General features: G+C 53.3%; 1 protein-coding gene across 2 annotated transcripts; it reads right to left on the reverse strand.

Moving 5' to 3' along the window:
• Positions 1 to 703: 703 nt before the first annotated feature.
• Positions 704 to 7,991, reverse strand: APH1A (aph-1 homolog A, gamma-secretase subunit). Of its 2 annotated transcripts, XM_050930412.1 has the most exons (7): positions 7,801 to 7,990; positions 5,900 to 6,070; positions 5,494 to 5,567; positions 4,862 to 4,984; positions 3,844 to 3,971; positions 3,126 to 3,249; positions 704 to 2,331 (listed from the first exon to the last, which is right to left on the reverse strand). In XM_050930412.1, exons 1-7 carry the CDS (start codon positions 7,911 to 7,913, stop codon positions 2,267 to 2,269), a joined length of 798 nt encoding a protein of 265 aa, XP_050786369.1. In that variant the 5' UTR covers positions 7,914 to 7,990; the 3' UTR covers positions 704 to 2,266. The 2 variants fall into 2 exon arrangements, with proteins under 2 accessions (XP_050786369.1, XP_050786370.1); XM_050930413.1 differs by lacking the exon at positions 4,862 to 4,984 and having other exon boundaries at positions 7,801 to 7,991.
• Positions 7,992 to 11,343: the final 3,352 nt, after the last annotated feature.

Genomic DNA, 11,343 nt, shown 5'->3' on the forward strand with positions numbered 1-11,343 from the left:
TTAGCAGCACCTACATTTGGAGTAATATTTTCTGCCCAGGGATGGTGCAAGGGTTAAGGAGTTTAGCATGTAAGGCTTAGCTGGAAGAGGTGAGAAAAGGAACTTGGTAAGAATCACAAGTAGGCTGGTTCCAAGCTACTGGACTGAAGAAGTAGCCAGGCTGATGGGAGAGATTTCACAATGAAAGCGCGTTTTCGCAACTCTCCGAGGCTCAGCTGAGCATGTCGCAAGGGGTCTCTCAGGAAGTGCAGTGTGGCCCAGAGGGGTAGGGCGCTAGACAGGGGTGCAGGAAAGTTGGGTTCTATTCCCAACTCTGCCACCAACATGATCTTGGGCAAGTCAATTCAACTCTGTGCCTCAGTTTCCTCTCCTCCTCCATGTCTATTTAGACTCTGAGCTCTTCAGGGCAGGTCCTATCTCACTAGGGTGACCAGATGAGAGGAAGAAAATATCGGGACACATGGAGGGGAGGTTGCCAGCGGAGCCAAAAAAAAAAAAAAAAGAAAAGCGGCATGCCGCAAAATATCGGGACACCCTATATCTCACAGAGTGGCTGTGCAGGGCCCTGATCCCCCACTGCGATGACAGTGGGTGGCCCATAGTGGAGATTCCCTAGGCAGGGATACAATCTCCCCCTGCCCCCCTAAAATAAGTGGATTTACCCCAGACATAGCCAGAAGGAAACACCAGGTCTCACTCCTGCCCCATTACAAAAGAAGACTTTATTAGTCATCACAGCGTCTCTATTAAAAGGATTTTACTCTGAATCAAAAAAATATTTTAAAAAAATCCCAATTTTACAGACATGTAGTGAATCTTCTCCCAAACTTAGGGGGAAAAACAAACACACACTGAGATTTTCAGCTTCTTGTAGCAGACAGCAACTGGCCTGTCACTGCTCTTCACCCTCAGGGAGTCTCCGGGATGAGGTTTGCAAGGCAACCCTTTTAGCCCCTGAACAAAGCAGCACCATTTGGCCCTCTTCCACAGCACCGGAAGCATCTGGTTCTCTGGAGACGAGCTGCCGCATGGCATTGCTGATAGCTGGGCAGTGCCTGCTACTGCAGATTAGCCCTTGCAGAGCCAGCAATACTGCAAACCGTTCTGCAGCAGCACCCCCTAAATCAGATCCTTCCCCTCCATTCTGGGGCATGACTTGCATGCTGCACCCCCCATGGCTGCTGCATGACCTCCCAGTACGGGGTGCCTGGGAGCAACACAGGATGCATGCCTACCTTTTCCCCAGATGCTTCCCACACGTAGCTGGGAGCTCAGCCTGCAATGGGGCAGGTCCCTCAGGCTGAGACACATGCGTGCGTTGCTGGGGAGGAGTCCAAGGACAGAATGTCGTAGAGTTTCTAGACATTACCCAGAGATCTTGGGCTCACTAACCCTGCAGGAGGTGCCCTCAGCCAGCTGTCACTGGACGGAAGTTAGCAGGATTGGTTGCACCTCAGGGGGAAGGCAAACCCCATCCTTTTGGAGTTCTGTTCTAGCTGAGCCCTCCCCAAAACAGGCCAACCTTTGCTGGCGGGCGAGTTCCCAGCTGAGCCGGTTACACTGGCACCGGGGTACACACACAAAAGCCACAGCTGTCCTCACTACCACAAACCCTGGGGCAAGGCTCAGAGTTGAGAGGCTCCTTCATGGCCCCAGGGCAGGCAGCCAGACAGGCTCCCTGCTCCGCCAGCCGAGGCGCTAACCCAGACCCTACGGTATCCGTAGAGATACAGAGAAATAGATGCCAATCAAAGACCATTTCAAAAGTGACACGCGTCAGTGCTACCGGACAGGACTTTCCAGCATCCTCTGCTGCAGCCACAGTCAGATAGAGGAACCGTGGGACAATTCACCTCCAAAACGGGCAGCACGTTCATACAGGGAGGGGGCATCGGAGTTCGCAAGACCCGCCATGAGCCCGATTCCGGGCAGGTTTCAGTCCAAGAGGCCCAGTCAGAGATTCAGTCCTTTGCAGCTGACAAGAGGGAAAGAAAGTCTGGCGATGCCCCAGGCCCCTGAATGACCAGCACAGAGACCGCCAGGGCCACAGCACTCAACCTCGCAATCCCAGCCACGTCTCCACCAGCGCAGCAGCCCAGCCCCATGAGCAGGGCGAGCTGCTCTGACAGGCTCAGAGTCCCATGCCCCAGCTCCTGCCACGGGGAGGGGGTGTCCCAGGCTGCTCCCAGCTGCAGAGAACAGGGCACTTGGGGTATTGGTCTTCCCCGGCTGTCTCTGGCAGGCAGGCGGCGGCCTGAGGAGGCGCTCAGTCCTCGACGGGGACCTGCAGCGCAGAGTACACCATCACTCGGTTGTCTTCCTCCTGTTTACCTGCAAGGGAAGGGCCAAGGTCAGCAGCTCAGGCAGTCTCTGGCAGCAGGGGGCCTGGCTGAGCCAAACAGCAATGGAGAACACAAGAGGCAGCTTGGGTGGCTTAAAGGTTTCATACTCTTCTACCTCTGGCTCACGGGTTCGAATCCAGCTTCCGCAGGAGGCTTGAGATCATCCGCAGCCTGTGCCCTAGCAGGGGAGGCTGCTCCAGGGTGGACGTCACCGGCACTACGTGGCCCACACCAGTCTCCCTGCTGAGGGGCTCAGCTGCAAGAGCAAGGACTGAGCAGGCCAACGGCGAGCGAACGTCTCGCAGGGCCAGGGCTGCGGCTCGTGGGGCTGGGAGATGACTAGGACTTACTAGGGCTGTTTCCCCATCGCTGCGTTCAGCCGGTTAGCGATGGAGCAGTGTCTGTGCAATCCCAGCCCCAGTGCCTGGTTGGGAGTGTCTACCACAAGAGAGCCTGCGCTCCGAGGAACAGCCCTCCCCAACCAGACATCAGGGGTGGAGCAGTCCCGATCTAGTGGAAATCCCTGGCTAATCCCATCCCACTTGCTTCCCCCTCCCCCTGCAGGCTGAGCAGGATCAGGGTCACAGAGGCCTTCCTAGCTTGCATCATTTCAAGCCAATCGTTCTGGAGCGGATCATTAGGCGGCCGCTGTCCATGTGCCAGTGCCCCCCACAGCACCCTTAGGCCAAGGGAGTCTCCTGAGTGGATTAGTGCCACTATCGAGCACTTTCAGTGAATGTGGTATTGCTCCCCCCATCCCAAGGGGGCTGGCTAGATCCTTACAGGAGAGGCAGGAGAGGATGTTGCGCAAGGAGCCTCCGGCTGTGAAGAAGGCCCAAATGCCCATGGAGACGGTGATGATGTAAATGGGGATGAGGCTGGCCTGGTACCAGGGATTCAGGAACGTCTAGAAGAGATGGAGGGAGAGCGAGGTCAGAAGTGCTGCCGCCTTCCGTCTCCCTGCAGAGCCCCGGCACCCGATCCCAGCGACTGCCCCAGGTCCAGGCAGTCTGTTCCACACCAACACATCTAAGTCTTTGGGGGCGGGGGAGACTGGCAGCATTCCCTCCATCCCCCACCCCCTCCACTCTGAGCAGAGCAATGCTGATCCCTGCTGCAACTTCTGCCCGGCAGTTTCACCATAAGGAGCTTAGTGGATAATACAGAGCCCCTTGCAAGGGGCTTTCGGGATCCGTTAAGTCCTTTATTAACACTGCTTAAGCCCCCTCTCCTCACAAGCACGTCAGGATCAGCTGCCGCAGTGGGAAGGGCAGAACAGGGAGTGACTAGCCCTGAATGAGCTTCTGTGACATTTCAGAAAACAAGTGTACTGTGTAGCACTGTTGCTGCAGCACGGACTATCCCATTTCCCACTCCCCCTGGGCTCTCATCCTCCCCTCAAAGCCCAGGACAGCGCCAGCCAGCCATCCCCGCACTGCCGGCCAGCCCCGTCAGATCCGATCACCTCTCTCTATCCAGCAATGACTTCAGCCCCACTCACCAACCCGGACGTGACGAGGTGACTGGCCACCACCAGGGCCAGGGACCAATACTGCCGCCTCTCGCAGGCGTCAAAGAAGATCACTCCCCAGAACGTGTGTAGGAAGACGACGGCCATGGTCAGGAATGCTGAGAGAGAGACAGAGGGTCAGACCAGTGCAGTGTCAGCACCCCAAACCTTCACAACAGCAACATGTTACCACTGTCTCCCCACTTCTATACCACCTTTCCAGCTGGAGGATCCCAAAGCATTTTGCAGACAGCTTTGTGCATGGTTACTGAAATGCAGCCACCTCTGGAGTGGAGCCAGCAGCCATCCCACACAATAAGCTTTTATAGGAGGAGGTGGGAATCGTTTCTCCAGTGGAATCTGAAGTTGGTAAAGGGGATAAATTTGAGGCTAACATCCCGGTCTTTATGGGAATCATTAGCGACCCCAATCAGTGAGGGCCCAGGTGTCATATCTCATTTGGAAGAAGGATTCACAGCTGTAGCCACAAGTGGTTCCTCCAGGCTACGTAACAATAACCCTCTTCTAGTCCCTTTCATCCCGGGCTCTCAAGACGCGTGCTAGTCATCAAGATTCAGAGCCTCACCAGCAGGGAACCACCTTTTTAGTGAGGGCCCAAGGTCACACAACGATCACTGGCAGAGCTGGGACCAGAACCCCACTGAAGCCAAAAGGAGGTTTACTGTTTACATCAATGAGGCCACAATTAACAATTGCTCCCTAGACTCCCGGTTTCCTGCTCTAACCAGTAGACAGCACTGCCTCCCAAGATGGATGTTGCTGCGATGATCTATTTAGCTGTTGGCTGACAGAGAGGGACGGGGCAGCCTGGCATCATGCCCCAACAGTCTCCTCTGGTTCTGGGTGTACCTGACCTTCTGCAGCCGGAGGGAAAGCTGGTTCCTCCAGCTGCGTTTGACCTGAGCTCTGAGCCGAGCCCAGCCCAATAAATGGCACCAGGCCAGGAGCAGCTCCGTCATTCCCAAGCACACAGAGGCTCCTGCCTTACCTGACGTGATGAAGTAATAAGGCGAATCCCCGTGGATTCCTACGATGCCCGGCCCTATGGAGTCCGCCAGGATGTTAATGACTGAGAAGACCCCACTGATGATCCCGAAGGACAGCCCCGATACTAGGAGGAGGAAGAGGATATTGACCAAACAGCACTGAAGTTACCAGCAGCTGCGCGATGCACCACAATGAGCTTTGGACTCCTTTGACAAGCGCACGGGAGTTCCCCAGCATCTTCCATGTTACCCCTGCTCTTCCAGGAGGCGAGGAGTCAGACTTACCATCCGGAGATGCCTGGAGAATTCAGTGCATTGCAGGGCTGTGTCCAATGTGTTCTGGAGTACGCAGGGGATGGGACCAGCAAGAGGAGGAAGATGCATCCTAAGCATGCGCCAAGGCTACTGGCAGGTGGCAGAGGTTAACAGAGGGAAGCATGACTGCCAGCCAGCGATTGCAACACAGAGTCAGCAGTGCCTGGCTGCTCTGTTCCAACTCTTACATCACCCCCATCACCGTGGTATCCGGGCACCCTAGACCTGCTGCATGGCATGGCCAAAACGGTGCGTGGAGGGGTCAGTCATTTACGCAGGGGGAGGGGAAGCACAGGGTCTAGCCCAGCAGCTTACTCACCATAGGCCATCTGCTTGAGGGAGATGGGAGACTGCCCATCCTCACTGAGAGTCGCCAAGCCTTCGTCGGCTTTCCTGGGGGTCAGAGAAAGAAGAGAATGGCTGATGGGTTTGAAGCAGGACATGCACCGGAAGAGGGGCTGGCGGCATACACGGGGAGGTGGTATTGATGAAACAAGTGGCAGAGAAAAAGAGCAGCTAATTGATCATATCTACAAGACACGGGGGCAACACACTTCGGAGCAGGATCAACGATCAGGTGCCACCCGTGGTTTCTAATAATAACGCCTAGCTCTGATCTAGTGCTTTTCATCAGCAGATCTCACAGCACCTTCCCCAGGAGGGAAGCCTCACAGGCCCCATTTCACACAGGGGGAAACAGGCTGCTCTTAGGGGTGTACTCTTACTTGAGTAGCTTGAAGTAGGCAAATCGAAACGCCTCCTGCAGCAGCACCGACACCGCAGCCCCAAAGACCAGGAGGCCATACTGCAGCCTGGAGTCCTCCCGATTGCTGAGCTGCACTGAAATGAACCAGATCAAAGAGGCCAGCAGCAGGGAAACTAGCCAGAAAAACGCCCTGTCAGAGAGAGAGAGAGAGAGAGAAATGGGAAACACGCTAAGATGTGTGTTGTCACTGCAGCAGTTTCCCTGTGGGTCATGCGCTTAGTAAGGGAACTTTTATCTTCTCATACCACACGTGATCCTGCTTGTGTGAGCCATGCTTCTCCCAGGCAGGGGGCAAGGAGGAAGTGTTTGGCCTAGGCTCTACTCCTAGAGCTGACACTGACTCACTCAGCAACTCGAGGCAAAGCACTTCCTCTCTGTAAAATTGGGAAGATTCAAGAACATGGGTCTCCTTCCCAGGCCCATCCCTGCGGTGAGAAACAGACCACTGCAACCATTGATCTGGGCTGCTCCGACTCCCTTCCATAAGCAGCAAACACCTCATGCTGCTGCTGACTCATAAGCATCACCAGCTGTTGTTACTGATTGACTGGCAGCTCCTGCAATAGTCAACACAGAGGAGCAAATACTGGGCGGTCTTAAGAAAGGTTTCAATATAGGTTTTGCAAATAATAAATGTCCATTTGTCACAAGGAGCCTGTAACCCCCGCCCACTTGGTGGGGTGCTCTATCACCCCCTAGTGGTGGCAGGGCCATTCATGAGCCTGCTCCAATGTGGGTCTTTTAGTTCAGGCAGTAGAGCCTCATGATTTTCTACCCAGAGGTCCAATGTTCAATCTCGGCTGCCAGAGATTCACTGAGGGATATTGTATTACAGGGTCAGCCTGCAGCCAAGAGACACATGTAACCGGCTCTTTAAAAGCACAACATACAACACCGCTCAGCAGCTAAAGCAGCCAAGCAATCCGAACCCCCACTCCAAAAAGATCCTGCACAACAGGACAGTGCAAACACTGAGCACTACGTGGATTTCAGAGTAGCAAAGGTGGTTTAAATCCAGACCACGCTTGCTCCGTAGCTGCTGTTTGGCGCCAGCTGGAGATGTCTCACCCAGCCTGTACGGTTGGTACACAGATAACATGGCTGCAGCCATATGGCCATTGTGTCCCTTCTGGAACATGAGAGTTGAAGTCTGGGAACTCAATTGCTGGGAAACCAGGAGACGTGGGGGGCAACTTAATCCTCCCAAGAATGTTCAGAGTTCCGTCCGAAAGGCAGAAAACAAAAGGCGAGAAGCCAGGAAAAGCAGGTTTAGTTTCCCACTTTCCAAACAGTGCTAGAAAGTTAAAGTCTCACTCTGCCTGGAATGGGGGAGACTCAGCCTAGTCCAGGTCTGTCACCCAGAGACAGGGGCAACCTTCATCTCATCCCAGGCCTCCCCCATGTGACAATCAACCTGATGGGGTCCCTAGCAACCCCCTATCCAATGAGTCCCCACCCCCAGCTGCCAGTATGATCATCCTAGTGTTCCCCCTCCAGCTCCTGGGGATCCAGCTCCTCCACAGGGGTCTCTAGCACCTCCACCTCAACACATACCCTGACTAGGACCTCAGACAAGTCCAGCCCCTGCCCTAGAGGGGATGCCCAGTATGGACCCACCCCACCACCAGGCGGATCATGCATGCACGGGGGAGTGGGGGTGTTCCCTGCACCTCCTCACCAAGGATCTCCCCTTGATTCACTCAGCCCTAGAATGACTTCCATGGGGGCGCCCCCTCAGCCCCCAGCTCCACCCCCCGTACCCAGCCTCTCCAGACACCACACGAGAAATCCCTATTACCCACCCCCCGCCCCCCCGCCAGCTCTCCCCCGGGGGCAGGCTGTCCCCAGCCCCCAACTCACCCCGCCACCAGGATGATGACCCGGAGCGGGTCCCCGGCCACAGTGAGCAGGAAGAGGGAGAAGGCCGGGCCGAAGGCCACGAACGTGCAGCCGAAGAACACGGTGGCCCCCATGGCTGCACGGGGGTGGGGGTGGGGCGTCAGGTTCCGGGGCCCAGGACTGGGTGGGGGGGGTCAAGATCTGGGGTGGCGGGGCAGGCTCAGAGCGGGGGGGGGGGGTCAGGACTGGGGGGAGGGGCCGAGGGGGGGGTCAGGCTCTGGGGCCCGGGACTGGGGGGAGGGGCCGAGGGGGGGGTCAGGCTCTGGGGCCCGGGACTGGGGGGAGGGGCCGAGGGGGGGGACTCAGGCTCTGGGGCCCGGGACTGGGGGGAGGGGCCGAGGGGGGGTCAGGCTCTGGGGCCCGGGGTCAGGCCGCCCCACCGCTTCCCCTGGCTGGGAGCTGCCGCACCTGCGCTCCCGCCCGCTACGGAAGCCGAGCAGGGGACGACAAAGCCCGGCAGTGGGCCCCGCCCCCAGCGGATTGACGTGGCCTGGCTGGCCAATGGGCGTGGCGGGGGCGGAGGCGGGACGCATGCCCCCGAATTAGGTTGTCGCCGGCACAGCTCAACCGCCCTGCCCCACGGCATGGCGGGAATTGTAGTTTTCTGGGCGTGGCCACGGCCAGGAGCAAGAGGCAGGGTGGATGCTCGGGTGCTCAGAGCGGAGGGACCAGAATGCTGCCTGCTCCGGGCAGGACTGGGCAGGGGTTTTGCTTTGCTAAGGTCTTAGTGAAAAATGCACAGAAAACTGAAGTTGCAAAGTTTGGATCTGGGGCTGAACTCCCCCCAAGTCCAGGGTTTTGGGGGGAGTCATTCCTCCCTCCCCCCAAAAAAATCCACACACCCTTAAACAATATCCACCAGCTCCAGGCACAGCATGGAGACAAATGGATGCGAGAGAAAATCCATCCAATGAGCCTGCTGGGGCTCTTTTTTTTGTTCTGTTTATACAGCATCTAGCACAGTGGCGTCCTGACCCCCGATTGGAGCCCCTAGGGTGCTGCCACTACACAAATAATAACTAATAATGTGTGATTATTTATTATATTTCTTACAGAGCCTAATGAGTGCTTTTCTTAAAGCCACAGCTCCTAGAGTCAAGTTACTATGTGAGAATTTCAGCTTTCATTTTTTTTCCCCAAAAATAAGTTTCTCATTCTCGTGTCCAAACTGTGAAAATGTGACCCCTAAAGGCTACGACCCCAGAAAGCAAATGAAAAGAACCCCACAGTGGTTCTTTTTAAAAATCTCATGATTTGTAAGCCAGTGAATGATTTTGAGGGGCCTGACCTGACATGATTTTTGAATGCTTGGGACTGGCAATACTATTTTAAATGGGGTCTGTATGGCTCCCTGGATTTTTTGTTAGCAGTTGCCCGGCTTAAATTTCCATTCAGCCACAAGGTGTCACTGTGGTAGAAGCACATTTCATTGCAGCACCCAGAATTGGCTATCCAATTAACCCTCTGAATAAAAAATAACTAAACACCAATGATCACAACTTGTGGTTGAAATGAACAAACATTTCAGGGGCTGAGCTCCAGCCTTGCTTAAACACCAGCTGAGCTAGCAACCTTCCTACTGAATTAAAAAACAACACATATGTAAAAGGCAGGGGGCAAAAAGTGAAACAATCTAATAGAAGATGAAAGGGAATAAACTTTAAAAATGAAAGCCCCAGGAGCAGTAAAGGGAAGTATTAGTTCTTTCTGGTTTTAAACTCCTTAGGACCTGATTTTCAGAGCATCCACGTCTGCAAATGAAGTGAACGTGAGCTGAAAAGCATTTCTAAAAATCAGCCTTTGTTAATATTCACAGCCTGGTTTATTAATTCATCATTATATGTTCGTAGGCCCAGCTCCTCCAAAGGGTTTTGTGTGTCTAACACCATTGAGTTCAATGGAATACCTTTGCCCTACTGTCTGTAGGATCAAATACCTGTACTTCTATAACCCAGATCCCATTAATGTCAAAGGGCATTTCATGCCCAGAGCTGAGGCTGTCTTTGGCCATTAATGTGCCCCAACTCTATACCGGGATGGATCAATAGGGCAGCAGGAGACCTTTGCATTGCAGTTGCCAGCTCCCTCTGAGCTGTCAGTGCATTGCAGCTTTTAGAATTGAATTCAAGGTGCATTTACTCTCTGCTGTTTTCCATTTTTAATTTAAAAAGTGACTTTAGTGTAGCTAAGAAGAGAGAAGTTGACAGTCCTGGAGACTGGAGTCTTCTGATTGTCAGTCCGGACAACAGCATGGCAAACTTCCCCCCCTCAGTCTCAACCCTGAGCTGCAGGGCCCATAGCTGGGGGGAGATGGGAGTGCTGTTTCCATGTCTTGGTTTCATTGTCCTGACTGCAAACAAGTAAATGCCAAGTGGACAGGTGCAGGCTCTGAGCAGTTTTAGTTTGAGTCCTACAACATTTCACGTAGGCCATCAAAATGACAACTGGATTTGAACCCGTGACATTGGTCTGCAGTGAACTGGTCTACACTGAAAAGTTACACTGGTATAAATATGTTGGTTAGCAGTGTGATTTCTTACCAGAATAGTTATGCCAGTACACTATAGTGTGGATAAGTTTACCAGTATAAAGACGCCTTATATCAGGATAGCTAATTTCCCTTTCCATATGGAAAAGAGCTGTAGTGTGATCAACAGTTTTCTATCAGTATAACTACATCGAGATAAGGGGAGTTGTACTAATCTAACTATACTTGTACAGTTAAAGCAAGACAGCTTTGGTCTGTAGACAAGGTTAGAGCTGGGTGGGAAATGGTTTTCCCATTCTGTGAGAATTTTTGAGATTTTTGACATTTTTTTCCCCCACTCGGAATTGGGATGAAAACATGAAATCTCGAAAAAAAATTGCAAAGTAATATCTGATTTTTTTTTCATATTGGGTCAATAGAAATTTCAATTTTGTCCTTTCCCCCCCCCCCATTTTGACCTTTTTTCTCGTATAAATCTACTGAAATTTTGAAACAAAAAGTGACTTTGAACTGAAAAATGAAACTATTTCGAAAACGTCAAAATGGTCGGACAATGTCAAAATTGTTCTTTCCTCCCACGTTTCTAACTGGGAGATTCGTTGAAACCAAACTTTTCCCGTGAACAGCTTCGGTTTGGACAAATCAGCATTTTCCATAGAAAAATGTTTTCGTTGGAAAATCCCCAGCCGGTGCTAGACAAGGCCTTCGAAGGGAAAGGCTCTGGAGCCTGTTCCTTGCCCTCTGAGACGTACACTCCCCGTTGGCTCTCATTTGCAGATCATTTTGCAAAGCCTTCTGAGACCATGCTGAGGGATGCTATACAAACACATCCTGTCGTATAGGTGACACCAGCCCAGCTCTGCAGCGCTCACTCTTTTCTCTTCCATTTCCTTTAAGTTCCCTCATCAGCGCAGACCCAGCCTGCGGTATTTCAAAAACTCCCCCAACTTTGGGCATCCTATTTTGTGTTCTCACTGAAGGCGAGACCAGGAAGGAAATGATACAGAACCAGCCGC

Source organism: Gopherus flavomarginatus, chromosome 20, assembly GCF_025201925.1.
Source record: "Gopherus flavomarginatus isolate rGopFla2 chromosome 20, rGopFla2.mat.asm, whole genome shotgun sequence".
Taxonomy (NCBI): domain Eukaryota; kingdom Metazoa; phylum Chordata; order Testudines; family Testudinidae; genus Gopherus; species Gopherus flavomarginatus.